The 18,445-nt window shown below is 35.2% G+C and overlaps 1 protein-coding gene across 1 annotated transcript in view; it reads left to right on the top strand.

Moving 5' to 3' along the window:
- The window catches only part of POLN (DNA polymerase nu), a 70,308-nt gene that overhangs the window by 5,428 nt on the left and 46,435 nt on the right, over positions 1–18,445 (top strand). Inside the window, exons 5-12 of the mRNA XM_031553290.1 lie at positions 3,610–3,678; positions 5,121–5,181; positions 5,382–5,446; positions 5,690–5,773; positions 6,192–6,281; positions 7,356–7,412; positions 7,895–7,948; positions 8,203–8,268. Coding sequence (XP_031409150.1) covers positions 3,610–3,678; positions 5,121–5,181; positions 5,382–5,446; positions 5,690–5,773; positions 6,192–6,281; positions 7,356–7,412; positions 7,895–7,948; positions 8,203–8,268 — 546 coding nt within the window. The remainder of the gene's footprint in view (positions 1–3,609; positions 3,679–5,120; positions 5,182–5,381; positions 5,447–5,689; positions 5,774–6,191; positions 6,282–7,355; positions 7,413–7,894; positions 7,949–8,202; positions 8,269–18,445) is intronic.

Below are 18,445 nucleotides of genomic sequence, written 5' to 3' on the forward strand. Positions count from 1 at the left end.
AGCTGTCTGCAAACTAATTTCCAGCTTTTATTTCCAAAATGTCTGAAGTCTTGCTCCCTAATTCCTGGGAACTTTTAGCCTGTATTAGCTAACTGTTATTAATATGTTGCTGAATCTTACAACTTTCTGGTGAAGGTATCACATGTTAATAGTGATACTGAGGAATAGTAGGGAGTAAAATGTGAACCTTCACATCACAAGTATGATGTATGAGTTTTTATTCTCAATGAGAGTGAATGCTTAATGAATTTCATGAAGTTATTCCCAGTACTATGGAAATATTTTTCTGTCTACTGAGGTTTATATTACCGAGTGTTAAAGACTATTCTGCATTTTGTTAAAGATGTGTTTGCATTTTGGGGATCACATCTATTCTGAATTTTCGTTTCTCAGTTTATAATTCTGATTACTGACATCTTAGCAAATAATTAAGTCAAACCATTTGAAGTTAGTATCCAGTATATTCATGAAGAAGAACATATAGACAAATATGCAGTTGGATATGAATTCTAAAAGAAGCAATAGTCTCTTACCACAGCCTTGGTCTTGGAAAGCAAAAGTGGCAGTAGGGTTTCAATAAGTAATGGGATTCCTGTGTAGCTGACATCAAAAGAATGAAGTAGGGTGAACAAAAAATATCTCAAGCTCTGTAGTATAGAGATGTACGTATTGACAAGTGCATTATGGCAATTTTATATATATGTGATTTTTCTCTTTACAGTTTCTGTATTTTGTTTTGCCATCTTTCTGCTAATTGACTTGCCAGACTCAATTGTTTTTTCTGTTTTTAGAATGAACTAAAACTTCCTGCAGCTAAGTGTCTTCCACATTTCTGTTACTCTTGGCACAACATTTTTCTTAAAAATTAGAGTTAGATCGGTGTAATAAAGTCCTTCTGGTGGTTCTTTTTTGTCTGTGTGCCAGAATGCTTTCCTCTGTGATTTGTTACAATTTGTTGTAACAAACTATTTTTGATCAATTCTGACTTTGTATTTGTGCACCTACAAGTAATTTGGATTCCTTCTTCCTTCTCTTTGGATCAAATAATGGATGAAGCGTTGCTGATAGACTGCAGCTGCAGTAATGCCTCAATTCCAGACTTCTCTTTTTCTTCACATAAAGATAGGGCTCTCTTGCAGACAATAGGCCAAAATTGGGAGTTCTGTAAATGAGGCAGGCTTTTATACACTGTATGGGGGATAGATTGTTTACCTTCTGATTGACAGCTGAATCTTGCACTGCGAAGGCATGGGAACATGTGTTTAAATGTACTGATATCTAAATTTGTAGAAACACAACCAGGAGTTTCTGAGAGTCCACATGAACACAGCAAAGTAGTAATATATACAACTCAGGGAGCAATTCCTGCTAAGGACTGCTCAAAAAGAAAAAGCTCTCCAGAGCTACCTTTTCTCAAAGTCAGGAAGGTCCTTAGCTTCCTAGAGAAAGAGGAAGGGAGTGATCCTTCCCCATCTTATTTGAAGATCTATTTAGTCTGTACAGATTTTTCTTGAGGAAGGTATTGAAGTTTGCTCAACCACTTTGATTATTCTTGCCCGCTTTTGCTTAAAAAAAATTACATTTCTGTCTGTGCAGATGAAAAGCCCTACAGGACCACAGTGTTCTGACATCAGACCTGTAAGAAAATATTCTTGGCAACAATCAGTGATAATCTTTCTGTTTTACATCATAATTCGTGGCTTAATGACATCCAGTTGAGTACCATGTCCAGTGATACTGCATCTGGTTATATTGCACATAATCTTTTTTTTATTACTTACTTGGAATATTTCATTCAAACTGAAACATTAACTTCATTTTTCTGTGCAATCTTAGACCATAATGTAAATCTGATAGCAAGTAAAATGCTTTTGCATTCTCATCCCAGAGGGACCGAAGGAAATCTTCTGTATACATCAAATGTAAACCATGGAACTGGAATGAGTAGCACAGTCAGATTTGGTACAATGATTTCTGAGAACTTAATCTGGTAATCAAAACATTTTCCAGCTCAGTTTGAGTGGAAAAAGCAGAAGATTTGTTTCCAGATTTTTTTCCAACTCTAGTTATTTTACAATAGCTGTAAGGTAACAAGATCATAGACTATCTGCAGGTCTGTAGAGAAATTTCTGCATCTCATAGCGAAAGAGCCACTCTTTGTGTTCCATTAGGGATGCAAATAATAGAATGAGCACAGAATAATTAGGACTCTTCTAATATATCACATAGATACACCATTCATCCTGAAGATATATTACTTCCAAAATGCCCAAGGAGCCCTGTCAGTGCTTTTTTTAAGTGGGAAGCCTTCAGATGATTTCATAGCCACTGTCAATCAGTCTACCTACTATTCTTGACAGAAAGATGCCTTTATCTCACTTTGGAGATGGATTTTAAATTTATTTGGAGCACTGACTATGTATATTAATTTAGTAGAAATGATCTTGGAATACCCTGCTCACAAAAAACTAGCCACATCTAAGTCAGTCTCCAACTACGTAGATATAGAGGAGGAAGCACTGAATGTGATCTGATTATCTTCCAAAGAAGATAGGATTCTAATGGTCCCAAAATTCCTTTTCCTCTAAGTCTTCCATCTGATATGCATTTTACTGATGTTGTCAAACAAGAATTACTAAGCTTGAGCGTTCTGCAGTTCTATATGCTACAGATTTTTTTCCAGACAATTACTGACAGGAATCTGCAGTCAGTACTACGCTGTGTCTAGCATAATTATCTTGCATTTTGGATTTCTACACTTGCCCAAAATTCCAGTCTCATGGAATATGATGTAGATATTCCCTTTTTGGCTTTTCTCAGGCTGGTTTTACCTTCCTGGATTATTAATGCCTCATGCCAAGTAATTCTACATCTACCTTTCTAGATAGCTGGTCTACAGAGAGAAGAAAGAATCAGGAACTGCCCCTGTGCTCTCCTTGTGAGGAGGCTGCAGTCCACCGTAACCCCATCTTCTATGGGCTAAACAAACCAAGGGATCTCGGACGCTCTTTCCGCGTCTTCCCCTCTAGATCCTTCACCATCTTTGTTGCCCTGAGCAGATGAACTTCCATGTAGTTAAATTGAATCTAATGTATCTAGACAAGTTTCAACTTAAAAAGACATCTTAGAATAATTTTAAAGTTTTCTGTTGGTTCAGCATGTGGCTTTTGATTGCATTCTCTGTATGCGTATCAAAACAATCTTTTAGTCATCCAAATAAGATAGTATGACTCTGTGTGAAACACCCCTGCAGAAGAAGGAGGTGAATAATTTGCCACAGGAGAAAGACAGTACTGATAGCAGTTAAATTCTTTGCAGTTTTGGAAGTTAATAGTAGAATTCTGAATTCAACATCACACACGGTCTGTACAAAATGTAAGTAAAGGAACAAGTAAAATCTTGAATGCTTATTATCTCTTTTTTTTTTGTAATTTTTGTTTTTGGTAGCTCAGAGTCAGGTCACAACAGTTGGAGGTCTTAAAATGTTCCTATTGTATTTAACACTACTAGAGGGAAATGCAGGAAATATATTTTGATAGCTTAATCACTTTAAAAATTGTGCTCTGAATATTTTAATACTAATATTAAAAGTCTTTTATTTTTTATCAGCATCAAAACTTGATTATGAATTTGCAAAAACTTTATACTATAATGATGGGCCTCGCTCATGACTTACAGGTAAGAGTTGATAAGTAGTTACTCAGCAATAATTTCTGAGGAGTTATCGCAAAGTGGTGTGGCTTCTCATTCAAATCAGAATCTCTTATGGAAATAAAATAGAAGATTTCAAACTTCACTGCTTTATAGTACTAGACAACATGTAAGATGAAGTGGTCCACCAAATTTACCATTGTCTACAGAAGAATGAAATGTTTACTCAAAGCAAATGTTTGAGAAGTTTCCTCTACAAGAGTTAACTATTTAGATGAAGATCCTAAGAACAGGAAAAAATCAGAAAGTTGTGTTTCTTCGTTCTATATTTTAAAGCTGTATGAACAATCCAAAAACTGTTAGAGTAGAAGCAGTGTCATTGATTTGTCTCAGTAGACATGTTTAGAGATTCTTTGAGCACAAAAACTTAGCATGTCTGTTACTGGATGTTGTATTAGTCCTCGGTGAAGTTCAGAATACATCTCAAGAATTTTTAGGAGCTTTTAATGCTCTGATTTGTTTTTTTGTGATTATATATCTGAAAAGGTTTCAAACTTTAGGGATATGCTCAGGTTCTGGTGAAAGTTGCATAGATTCATAGAATGGTTTGGTTGGGAAAAGATCACTTAGTTTCAGCCTCCCTGCCACGACAGGGACACCTCCCACTAGATGAGGTTGCCCAAAGCCCCATCCATCCTGGCCTTCAGTGTTTCCAGACATAGGGTATCTGCAGGTTCTCTGAGCAACCTCTTCCAGACCCCTACCACTCTCATGGGAGAGAATTTCTTCCTAACATCTCATCTAAACTTGTCCTGTATAATGAGATACTACAGGCTTTCCTTGAAACTGATTTAAAATATAGTGTAAGGGATGAGAAAATTAGCTGATGGAGACATGTTAGGCTGGATTTTTTAAGTGGCCCAGCAATTGTTCTATCTGTGAAAGAAGGCAACATAAACACCTACGGTACAGCAACACCAACCACAAGCCTACAGAAATTCTGAGAGAACTATTGTTATCTGACTGCTGCAGTGATCAGAGGAAAAAAAACATCTAAAAAACAACTAAATTGGGCACATAGTCCCACCTTTCTAAATGTTCCTAATGAAAATGAAATATTGAATTTTGAGTGGTTGCTTAGTTGCTCAAGTAAGAAAAAAGAATGAAGAAATGTTCTATTATAGTGGACCTTATTCTAAAAATAATGTAGAAAAATGGTGTGCAAATTTCTTAATTACCATTACTGTACCTTTCCTTATAAAACAATCTGATAATTGAATATAGTGTTTAGATGCTATAATTTACACTAGCTGGTATTTCATGCTTCACCCAGCCTTGTCTTTATAAAAATAAATGATTCATAAAGTGAAATACTGCTCACTGAAAAACTGATCTATATAATGATACTATCATACGGTTTTTAAATAAGATTTGCTAATACTAGTGCTGATTTGTATCTTACTTTGCAGGTTCAAGGTTTGTGGAAATTATTTTGCACGTTAGAGCTTCCATTGATCAAAGTTCTGGCAGGTATGAAAGTTCAGCCCAAAATATGACATTTTACCATTTTTATGCAGCTGTTTATACTGAAGTAAATGTTATAATAACTAAATATTACATTATCCTTGTAATGCCCATGAATACCTACATGAGTTAGAATTTCAGTTTTGTAGCATGCAAGATTACACTTGTCAATTGTAAATGTTCTCAGTATTTAATTGTATTTGCAGTAATGGAAACTCATAAAATACATGTGGACAAACAAGAACTGAAAAAAACATCAGAGATTCTGGGGGTAAATTTTATCTTTATTTTTTTCACCCAAATGTTAGTACTTTTTTCTACAGCAAATCCCCTCTCTAGTTCACAAAGAAATGTAGATTGAAGGTATGCGAGCAATCCATTAAACCAGTTGGTAACCAATAGTGAGGTATCTCATTTGTAAGTAGTAGTCCAATATACTTAATAATATAGGAAGTAACAGAGTATTGAAGAAAATAGTGTAATAAGAATAATTCTGATGTTCTCTAATTTATAGTTGAGACTAAAAGAACTGGAAGAGGAAGCCCATCAAATTGCTGGAGAACGATTCCTTTTGACCAGCAGTAGTCAACTTAGAGAAGTATATTCATACTACTGTTATTACTTAAGCTATCTGTTCTTTAAACTGTTAATGATGCAGGAGAATTATAAAGCATATAAATTTGTTCTTACAACTTCTGATTCTTTGCTGCTTTCCTAAGTTCTAATTATCTTTTCTGATTATAATGGAAGACATCTCAGTTAACTCATAAATCTGACAATTTGGCTAATCTGTATTAGAATGAATTTAAATAATGCATTTTATTTTAGCAAGTGCACTATTTTTAGAAATAATATTTAAAAGTAAAGATTAAATCTTTTTACTCCTGTTATTTTTCTCTTTTCTGCAGTATACTCTATTTTGCTTGGAATCTCTTTTGTAGACTGGAGTTCAGGAATCTAATCATTTTCTGTTCTTTTTCTTCACTTGAAGCACTGAAGTGTTTTTCTTAATGTAGGTACTGTTTGAAAAGTTAAAACTGCATACGCTGTGTGAAAAAATTCCCAAAACTGAAAGACAGCAAGTTGCATCCACCTCAGAAGTTGTGGTGAGATGAGATTATTAAACAATCTGCATTATTTAAAAAAACTAAGTTTTATGTCAGTGAAACTGTCATTTGTCTAGTTTCCTTTCCAATCTTCATTTATTTTTATGTTATATTAATCACACTTGATTTACTTATGCTAGAAATGACCAAGAAGGGAAATACTGCTTAAGATAGAAAAAGCAACTTTGTATTCAATACACATTTGTCAGAAACAAGGGAAATACTTTGTAGTTTCCTGATCTGAAATTCATGGTACCTTGTAGAACTTCGTATTGACTCTACATGTCAAATCTATGTAACTACAGACAGGTTAATAAGTAATCTATCCCTGATAGTAAGAGAAGAATTACAATTGAAAATCTTTTGTCTGATAGAATTGCTTTTTTTTTTTTAACCTGAATGTGTAGTTCCGGAAATTTTTGTTGTGCTTCTACATATAAAATTTCATTTGATTCTTTTTATTTACAATTTTTTTTTGTCAATTTACGATCTAAGTAATCTTGAAATCTCCTGGAGCTTGTATGATGGGACAAATGGGAGCTCTGCAGTTAGATTTTGATTGTATGAACACACACTTAAATATACGTTTATTATCCACTCATGTATGCATATATAAATATGTATTGCGTACTTCTCCATGTTCTCTCTTGCTTAGATGCTGTCTAGCACAAAAATGAAACAAAGGACCATAAAAAATCCCCTCACTCTATGTGCCTTATTATTTCCTATGTTCTTGAGGAAAAGTTTCATGTCCACTTATCTTGTTGTCTCTCTCTGAAACGGGAAGGAAAACAAAATGCAAGGGGATAATCTCCAGCCCTCCTGCTGGAGGCAGGGATGAATGAAGGCTCTTCTGGGCCTGTGATGAGATTCTTTGGAGGACATAACAGTTTAGCAAACATTTCATCCTCTTTCATCTTGACAAGTGAATTTCATCCAGCAGAGCTTCTGCTATATTTTACTTAACAGTTAAATATCAAATACTAATCACTGTTCAAATGGGTAAGTTAAGATAGTTAACTAACACCACTTAACAGCAAAACATAACAGTAATTCAGATTCTTTATCTCACAGCTAAGTAAGTTGCAAGATCTTCATCCTTTGCCTAAGCTTATGTTAGAATACCGGCAGGTGAGCTGTTGTTGTTACATGTAGTAGTTATATTTTTTGCTAAATTTGCTTGAGTATAACTTATTAGCAGCTAAACGAACAAGGTGACAAGAGCCTCCTGAAAATTCAAAATTACTTAGTTAGCTCTTATGCTTAATGTTTGAGTATTCAGTACATCAGTTTTCAATATAGATAAATAAATAAAATCCACACTTCTATTTTTGTGCTGCTTTTTTGTGTGGTTCGTTGATTGGGAGGTATAAGGTGTAAGATTCCAATAGGACTTTTGCTATTATCTTCATAGACCTGCTCTAGTCTATATGTTAGCACTTTGCTAACTAATTTTAGTAGGTCAGTAGTGAGTATATATCATCTTCTCCTAGGGTAAAACTGTCTTATAAGAGAGTCTATGAAACAAACTCATGCACTTGAGATTAAGGTTTTTGATGTGTAAATCTCATTGTTATGTATAAGCATCTGTCTAATGCTCTCACGTAATTCAGGTTCGTAAGATGAAATCAACCTATGTGGATGGACTAAGAACATGCATGAGAAAGGTAATATATATTAAAACAACTCTAAAACATGGTATTTAAAATAAATCAAACTTATGAAATGATTACAATATTTGCAGTTCAAGAACTTTAATATATATATAATTAGGAAGTATTTCTTTTAGAATTTGTAATCCTAATTGCAGTGAGTTTTAATTAAGTTTATATTAATTAAACTAGAGAAATATGTCCTTTTTAGATGTATGTAATCACCCTCTTTTTGGGGATGATGGGGGTATTATTTTATTTGACTGCAGGGATTTATTTGCCCTACATGGAATCAGACAGGAACTGTGACTGGTAGACTTTCATCCAAACATCCAGTAAGTAAGCCTTTTAAAATTTAAATTTTTAAAAATAATGTCATCTACATACCATGCTACATACTTAACTTAGAAAATATTCTAGTAAGTCTAGCAATTGCCATATTGTATGTAAGTGGGAGACAGAAAAATTTATTAATGAGTATTGTACTCTAGAACAACTATTTTAATGAATAATTTCCATGATCATTTCATCAGAAACTTTATATATATGTTTTTTTACCATAAGTTGATGTAGAAAGTGAGAACTGTAAGCCATACATGTACCTTCTAGATTGCTACTGGATAACTGCTTTATAATAAATTCCTGGTGTTCATAAACCCCTCCCTGTAAAGGATTGGTGAACCCTAGGATATACCCAGGAGATTACAGAGACGGACGAAGAGCACAAGAAGCTCTTCTCTTCTGGAGTTTGAGTTCAGGCCTTTCAGATAGAATCATCCTGTTATTCTGGAAGTCTTTCCAGGTCTTTTTATGGCTCTTTGTGCTTCATTTTGGCTATAATTTTTCCCATGTGTACTTGTGGCTGGAGTGACTTTTGATGTTCTGGACTACTAGAAGCTTTGCTTTTGTGTAAATTCAAATTAAAAACCATCTCATATGCTGCGTCTCCCATGCAGTTTTGGTTGCTTATGTTCCAAACAAAGGTTTCTTTAGATTTATGTTATTTGTTTTGTAAAGGAAGTGACTACATCTGTCTCCTTCCCCCTTTGACTCCATTTAATGTGTTAAAGTTTTTAATTACAGGGGAAATTACCAGACATGAGGCACAGAACAGGATTTTTTCAAAGAAACTGTGCTCTTCTTTCAGATGAATCCACATATGGATGTATGGATGATGTATATTTTTGCCTTTAAGTGGGTTTCTGTCAAAAGATAAGCTTACTCACATGATTTTTTTTTCTTTTTTTTTTTTTACATTTCTGTTGCAGCAACTTAGAGAAGGTTTCTTGGTAGAACTTGAATTCAGTGGCTTTCCATGTATGCATCTATTTTAGTTTAACTGTGCATTCTTTCCTCTCATTTGATTGCTGCTTTTCATTTGATTCCTCCTTCTTCAGTGTATTGCATAACTAAAACTTTTGTCACAAGTGTTATACAATGTATGTATCATGCAATACAGTACCTCACAAAAGAGACTCACGTTTGATATTGTAGTCTACTGCTGTAGAAGACTGCATATAATTGTGTGCTATGATTTGGTTTGAGATATAAACTTCAGTACTAGAATTAGATATTCTGTATTAAGATTTTTCCCTCCAGTCTTCTTCATCAAAGAGAACTGTCACTAACAAATTTACACTTCTATACTTCAGAATGTATTTCTATCTTTAAATTAAAAAACATAAAGCAATGGGCTTTGGGGATGTTTCCTTTCTTTGAGTATCAAAAAGTTACACTGGAGATGAGTAAAATTCTTTATCTCCTCAGAGCAGTTGGGGGGAAAAAAAAGTAGTGAAATAAAAACATTGCTATTTCCCTCTAGGAAAAATAGTTCTACCAACTTGTCCAAACGGACAAAGAAATAAAATAATTTAACTTATCAAAGTGCACAGTGGCCTTTAGTTTGGAAATCAGAAACGTCATTAGAAAAATACATTAACTTGGGTATGCTGAATGTTAATGTGCTCAAAGAAGAGCCACAGGAAACCTAAAATATTGAATATATTTCAGTCTCTCTAGTAATGTCTTCTGTTATTGAATGCATTATAGAGAGTGGCTTGGTTGTTTATTAGAAGTCATGTGTTACTATCAGTGTCTGGAATATGAATAATAAATCACCTGTCTGGTATTAGTTCTGATAAAATAGAAAATCTCTTGAAGAGACACTGTATGTGTACCCACACTGAGTGTATTTCTTCTGGGCTGTCTTCTGGAGTGAAGGAATGAACTGAGTCATTTAAAACTCAAGTGCAGTTTTGGGATAGTTTGTCCTGTGGCTTATGAACGGTATGGATGAGATACTGTGTATTTCTCTCTCTCCCTTAAAACTATTTCAATAGGTTTTACGTCCTTAACATACCCACACACATGCACACTGTGCAAGACAGACTGTGAGAATCAGGCTGTTAAAACTATTGGGATAGCTCTTGAATTTCAGGCATTTCATTCCAGATCTCATTGTGTTGCAGTTACACATCTCATTGTGACACTACCAATTTTTTATTCTTTTCCTGAAAGTTTAGGTCCCAGCATAAACAGAATTTCAACTTGGTACTTCAGGTTTGCATGGCAGCTCACCTCTACTCAAGCATCCTACTTTTGTCTCTCTCTTCCACGATTCATAGAAAGTTTTGACAGAGCTGATGCTAAGAGTAAAATGTAAAGTCTTTGTCTACTCTTCAAATTGCACTATTATGTATTCAGTTTTGTAAGCATGTTTTTGTACTCTGACCTAGTAACATGAATGATTTCTTCAAATGGGCAGATAGTGTGGATCTTACGTTTGCCTTGGTCTTACTTGAGTGCGTTTTGTCATCTTTTCTTTTTCAAAAAGTATGTTTATTGGAGTGCATTGAGGATAAGGGGAAGTCGGATATGTTCAAGGTTCACGTAAAACATCTTTCCAAAAGTTTCTTTCAGTGCCATTTAAGCTACAAATTCATTTTTAGGTAATTATGCTCTAACATTGACTTCACTAAAAAGGAATGGCTGTTTTGCAATGACAGCGTATGTGCTCTCTTGGACCTTTGCATTAAAAGAATTCAGTGTCATATTTTCTACAGGTGCAAACATCTATCACTCTGATATGCTGATAAAGTCAGAGCATTCATGCCATTTCTTACAGTTGGTCTGTGTTCTCTGGGTATCTCTCGCATTCAAAATATATTTTCGTTTTGTCTTGTTAATTTTCAGTATTTCAGTTTGTTTCAATGCTCTTGAGTTGCATGCTGGTTATGACTGCACTAACAGTACTAAAATAGGATCTCACTTTATGTGTTTAGAGTTTTTACAATCTCTTACTGCTGCTTTATTTTTAGAAATGTGTTCTAGGTCCAGGACTCAGCAATTAAATGAGCTGCATTTACAGCATTGGAGACAGTTCTCAATTTGTTCTTTCTCACTCCTCAGTTGTTTTTTGTTTTGACAGAGAAAGATACTTGAAAGAATAGGCGTGTTGTAAAACTGTAGTTCAGTTGCTTTTGTGATAAGAATTTACATTATGTTAACACTGCAATAAGACACTGTTAGTTATGAGTGTGAGAACAACAGCATGAAGTCACTGTTAGTAGAAGTATAACACTGATGTCTGATGTTCCAGCTAATCACATTAATTCAATATCAAACTATACAAATAAGGGTTCTGCATCATAAACCTTTGTTCTTTTAGCATCACATGTACTCCTAGTATCCTTTCACACGGTGTATGCATGTTTTTGGTGATCTCTGTAGAAAGGCTTCTGATTTGTGTATGCATCTCATTGTGGGTGTAGTGTATCCGATGCATAGATAACATTTGATATGATAATGTTTTCCATCTGGCTCAGTAAAGCTTGGGATATCAGCTGGGCTGTAATTTTGCAGTAATAGAAGCGATCGTGGAGATAACTTGTCTTTTATTTAGGTTGTCTTTGTGTGTATAATTGTGTTTTGTGGTATTTAAAGAAAGATAATGTGTAGCCAGTATAAATCTGTTTCTGTACAATAATACATGCAAAAAAAATCTATTTTAAAATTAAAATTCTGTTTAAAAAATGCAGGGAAAGAGAGTCTGTCATTACTCCTTCTGCAAACTAAATATAAGCATAAAAACAGAGAGCATTAAAATTAACAGTGCAAGAAAACATAGGATTCTGTACAGCTCAGAGTAATATCAGCTAAAATATTTTTAGCACATTGTGGAAAAATTGACTGAGAGGCCTGATTCCTCCTTCACTCTCCTCTAGTTTCTGGCAAAAACCCCTCAGAGAGGTTTAGATGATGAAGTTCATGTTAAGTGTCTCTTTGCTTGGGAGATTATGGCATTGCATACATCCATTAGTTCTGTTAAATCCCTAAGATACTGGATTTCAATTATACTCAGTAAAAACGGTCAACTTTTAAGTGCCTGCTGCTATTGACTGGGCTTTGTTCAGGCAGTTGGATGTGTGCTGAATCATTTTGATCATTTGAATGGCTTTTGCCAGTGATGTTTTACAATGGCTGCAGGTTCCAAAGCTATGCACTGTTAGAAATCTGTATTGGAACACAGTAAATTTAGCTGTGCTTTTTTTTCCTAATATGAATACAACAGGAGCTTGTGGGTGACAGCAAGAACTTAACATTGTCTTTGTTTACATCAGTAGTTTTTTAGCTATGTAGATACAAATTAAAAGTTGTTTTTTAAGTAGTTATAGTGATAATAATAAATGAGAGTACTGTGCTATAGAAGATTATCTGTATTCTGTGTTGTGCCTCTTGAAACTCTGTAGTCTTATTCCATGCAATTTTATAGTAACTAAAGAGCAATGTTAGCATGATATTTTCATTACAAGAGACAAATAGTGCTATTCACTTCTAATCTGCCACGGTCTTCATTTTTCCACTGTTCATTCATACAAGCTTCAACTCCCATATGGGCATCTTATGCTTTCTGTTATTGGCATCCGTTAGCATCACTGAGTCACAGAATACGGTCAGTTGCTGTACCTCCACATCCACACTGATGAGTCTAATTGAGCTCATGACCTACTGAGTTCATTTTCACTGTCCTCATCTGTAAGTTGGTTGCTCAAATAATCAAGTCTCTAGCAATCTGCAAAAGTGCTTCTACCTTCACGTTCGTGTAGATATGTGTGCCTGTTTTTTAGGAAGCTGTTGGTACCTGTCTGTGTATTGATGAAAATTTTAAGTCCTGCTTGAAGATGTTCTGTTCTTTGCATGAAATATTCCAACAGTGGGATTTCTAGGAATATATTTGTATAAATTATTAAAAGCTTGGAGACTCATGTTATGAGAAAGCAATAATAATAATTTAAATGTAATTCAAGTGCACAGATTACATCTCGTCTTGTAGGCTCTCAAAAGTTAGAAGTATTAGCATGTTCTTTTCTGCTGAATTACTATTTGCAAGGGCAGTATGTAATGTAATTCTGATCTCAGAATAAGCTTCATTAAGCTTCATTGGTCTAATACAAAAACAGTATCGTGCATTCTTTTTCCTGTTTCTCATTTAAAAAAAAAGTTCTTCAAAAGCTTTGATTTCTGACAAGAAAAAAAATGAAAACAGGAGAAATGAAGAATGATAGAAAGAGAATAGATTTATAGGGGAAGATCAAAAGTTAGGTGTATAGCAAGAGACACTTCTTCTCTTGGAAGATTGAGTTTTCAGACTGTTGCTTTTTGAAATCTTTGTCATTTTCTGAAATTCTGAAGGAAGCCAATGATCTCTGTAAATCTACATCCCTTTTACAGTGGTCTTTCTCTGTTGACAGTTTGTTTTTCCTGTGTGAATGAGTGGAAAATTGTCAGTTGTCAGCATCCTTTCATGAAATGTCAAGAAATTTCCCCCAGAGTTTTGGGAACAAATGTGTTCTCTCGAGTTTGGAACAAAAAATAAATAATGCCTTGTGAGGATCACTGAAGATAGATGGAATAGGACAGAGGTCATCTTGCTGACTTCTGTGCAATTTTGCTGTCCTTTTTCTCCTCTGTTAACCATTAGCATCTACTAATGGCTGGTAGGAACTCATAGTTAAGTACCACTTCTACCAAATCAAGAAATGTATTTTCCTCTTTGTGAGGAAAACAAGAGTGAATGGTTGTCTAGATTTCAAATTGTCTTATGGTCAACTCAATAAAGTGAGAATTGGGTATTTTTGGTGGTCGTTTTCTTCTTCCTTTGTATTTACTCTGAAAGCTTCTTAAACTTGTGGAAAGATGTTGAATTATTTCCAAGTCTCTCACTTGACCAACGGATCAACCCTTGATAATTCTGTGCTGCTGGTTAAGGCAGGAGGGGATCGATGCATCACCTTTGAATGATTGACCATTGATGAAAACTGTAACTAGTACCAAAAGTTAAGAAGTCCTTTGCTGGAAGCTTGTATGATTAAAAGCTTTTCAATCAGGAAAATGAATGTGTTTGGTTTTTAACTAGCCACTAGGTGGCAATTGCAGATAAGTCAAGACTTGCTTAGGAATGTACGTACGCAGAATAACATTGCTTTCGTGGCCTTCTTCATTTCCGTATTTTCTCTACTTATTGAGATGTGTATTTTAAAAATTAGATCTTCGGAGTATCTTAAAATTGTCTCATGCAGAAGTTACAGAAAATAATTATTTCTGTGCAATAATAATTATTGCCCATAGAAGTATTTAAGTATAGCAATTTTTCTGCTGTGTAACTTCTCAGTGAGGCACTTGCCAGACAGTTTTGGTGAATTGCATTGCAAGTAATAACTTTAACCAACCTGACTGACAGCTGGGAGAAAAGGTTGCTTCCCTAGATCTGCTCCATCTGACTCCTTGGCAGCTTTTGGTCTTCACTCATGATGTAACCACACCATATTAATTTATGAATGGATAATTTTACTTCACTGAGTAAGTTTGGTCTCTGTTCTTATTTTTAATTAAGTCCCTTAGATGAATGCAAAAATTAATCAGAATCAAATGTCCATATTCTACCAACATTTCTGTTCATTCCAATTTGTTTCAATAACTTAAAAGCTTTTTACTGTTGCATATTGCACACTTCAAAAACATGCAGATCTGAGCAGTTAGTGGATGAATGCTGATAGATGACTAGCAATTTTCTATTAATGAATATAGATGTCACTGTATATACACAGTTATTTCTAGGGAGTTACCAGTGTTGATGAAGACTGCTGGCTTATTTTAAACAAACAAACAAAAACAACAATTTCTGCTGCTATAAATGATAGAGGCTAGCTGCATTAATAGAAATAACTGAAAGGGGAATATAACAGAAATAAACAACAACCAAAGAGTTGAAATTGACAAAGAGTATGAAATAATTAAAATGTACCTCTGTGATTCAGAGTTTTTTAACCTCATTGACTTGAAAGTTATTGTAGTCAGTGTATATCTTTATACTGTAATCTTGTGAAAGATCTGAAAGGACATACTGTTTAACCTAAGAAAGAACCAAGTTTGTTTATAAAATCAGTTTGAAATGTAGAAGTAGAACTTGGAGACCAAAAATGGAAAGCTTAACAAATTTTAAATGATTGAGGATATACTCATCAAAATGGGAACAGCATGGTGTTTGTTGAATTTTGATTTGGTGTTGTTTTTGTTGACAAATCTACTCTCCTCTGGTTGAAAACTGTATGAAAAAGTTGTGTATTTTAGGCTGTAACAGAGACACCAAGAGTCCATCAATTCTGAATGTCCTTTCTGGAGGAGAGACTGTCATTCTTTCTGAATGCCTCTTCATGCAGAGCCTAACAGCAGAGGCAAGAGTCTACAACATCTTCACCTGAAGCAATAGACTAAAGTATAGCAGCTTTTAATAGAGGTATTCTCAGGACCACAAAAACAGATTTCTAGCCTGTGCTATACCAAAAGCGTAAGGAATGCCTCAGGACTAGTAGTCAGGATAGATTATAGTAGCAGTGAGAACAGATGAAGGAGTTAGGAGGAAAGAAATCAGGAGTGGCATGTACAGTTTTAATCTAGTGTCTATAGTGACAAATTATTTTTTAGTTTTTATTTTTTGCCACTTGTATGTTCCCTACTTCTGCTGCTTGCTTTTTTTCTTTTGGGGAGTTCAACCCTGGATGAAAAGTGTGCTGTTGTAAGGCTGTGCCTTTTCAGCTTTCTATTCTTGATCAAAATAATTAAAAAAAAAATAATGGAAGTTTCCATGTATTCAGTTAAGAAGTTCCCATGAATTATACTGTAGTTTTACCAAAATTGTTTTGGAAGTTTGATATACTTTTATATACATTTTTCACAATCAAGAAAATATCTACATTTCTTCTCAGTTGCATTTTAAGATGCAGTGTCAAAACTGATAATTTCTGCAAAGTATTTTTTTTCTTTAATATTTGGTGTGCTTTAGCATTAAAATACGAATGTACTCTATATGCTTAAAAAAAGGACTCTGTTTTGACCCCTAGGCAAATGTTTTTCCACTGTGTCGTTTAATTGAAGGCCTCAATTGTAGCTCAGCAGGAAATCGTGTGAAGAGGAGACTCTCCACTATTCGGCACTGGTTTACATAGAATAATCAATAACACTGATATTATAAAAACAAAAATCATAGAATCACAGCATCATTGATTTTGGATCAAACTTCTAGAGATCATCTAGTCCAGCCCCCCATGTACTATGCAAGGTCCACTAAAATACATTTCTCAGGTCATGGTTTGAACGTCTCCAGGACTGGAGGTAGCACAGCCCCCCTAGGCAGCCTGCACTGGTGTTTGAGCACACTTTAAGTGGCATTTCCTGTATTTATCTTCCCACTGCCTCTTTTTCTGCCACTGCATGATACCAGTGAGGAGAATCTGGCTCCATCTTCTTTACACCTTGCCATTGAGCAAGCATTTGTATGGATAATGTCTTCTGCTCGGCCTTTTCTTCTCAAGGATAAATAGCTCTGTCAGCCTCTGTTCAAATGACATATAGTCCAGGCCCTGAATTATATTAGTGGTGCTTTGACTGGACTCTCTCTAATATGTCTATGTCTCTCTTCTACTGGGGAGCCCAGAACTGAAACAATCCAGATATATCTTACTAGTGCTGAGCAGAGGGAAGGCTCACCTGTCTTTACCTGCTGGCAGTGTTTTTCCTGATGCACTCCAATTTGCTGCTGGCTTTCCTAGTCACAAAGGCTTGCTGCTGGCTCATGTTCAACTTGTTTTTTCACCAGAATCCTCAGGTCCTGTTCTCCAAAGCTGTTTTTCTGGCTGTCAGTTCCCAAAGTACCCTAGCACATGGTGTTATTCCTCCCTGCATACAGGAATTTGCATTTTGTTGAATTCTTTTCTACTCTTCGTGGCCCATTTCTCCAGACAGTTGAGGTTCCTCTGTGTGGCAGTGCAGCCATCTGCTGCATCAGCCACCCTTCTCAGTTCTGTATTGTCTACCATCTTGCTGAGATTGCTGTCTGTCTTGTTATCTCTGTCACTAACGGAGGCGTTGAGCAGTATTGGCCACTGGGGCACTCTACTAGTGCCTGGCCTCCAGCTGGACTTTGTGCTGCCTGTCACAGCCCTTTGAGCCTGACACTTCAACCACTTTTCTGTCTACCTCACTATCTGCTTATCTAGCTTGTACTTCATCTGTGTGTCTATGAGGCTTTTACGAGAGACTGTTTTGAAAGCTGTGCTAACATCAAGGTAAACAACATCTGCTGCTCTCCCTTCATCCACTAAGTTAGTCATTTTGTCACAGAGGTTATCATTGCTTAAGCATGATTTCCCTCATGCTGACTACTCTGGATCTTTTTGACTTTAATGTGTTCGCAAATAGTTTCCAGGATTAATTTGAGTAATTGAGAAGGATCTGTCTAGCCTGTAGTTTTCTGCATCCTCCTTTCTGGCCTCCTTGGAAGATGGATGTGGCACTTGCTTTCATTCAGTTTTCAGGAATGTCCTGTGATCACCAAGATCCTTCAACCCTGGGCAACACTGCCCACAGCAAAGTGGTTAGAACCAGGTGTTCTCTAAGGTTCTTTCTGATCTAACCCATTCTGTGATCCTGTGAATCTATAATGTTAGTCTCATTTATTCTTCTATCTATTGGAACCTCTGAAAATGTTTTTTAAAATTTTTATATATATAAAAGAGTTTTCATCAACACAACTGAGTCAGGAGAATCAATTTCTTTCCAACTACTGATTATTTTTTTTTAAATTATTGATAGAGGTTCCTTATTAATCATCCACTAGAATAGTTTGATTTTATTTTGTATTTTTTAGTCACTCAGGATTAGTGAGGTGTTAATAGTTATCTGTCACAGACATTTTTCCTACTACTCTTTTAAATACATTTCTTCTCTTTGGTGCATAATTGGTCAGAAGGACAACTTTGTTTCTGTGTAACTTCTAACAGTATGTGTGGTCATTTTTCTAACAGGGCTAGCAGTCACATCTCAGATTGGATCTGTGAACAGAAATATTTGTTTCTTATTTTCACTTGAAATAAATACATAAAGCATAAATACAGGTTTTGTTATGCAGTCCAGGGTTGTAACAATCATTTACCAAAGCCACATCAATCTTCTGCT

Source organism: Meleagris gallopavo, chromosome 4 (assembly GCF_000146605.3).
Source record: "Meleagris gallopavo isolate NT-WF06-2002-E0010 breed Aviagen turkey brand Nicholas breeding stock chromosome 4, Turkey_5.1, whole genome shotgun sequence".
Lineage (NCBI taxonomy): Eukaryota > Metazoa > Chordata > Aves > Galliformes > Phasianidae > Meleagris > Meleagris gallopavo.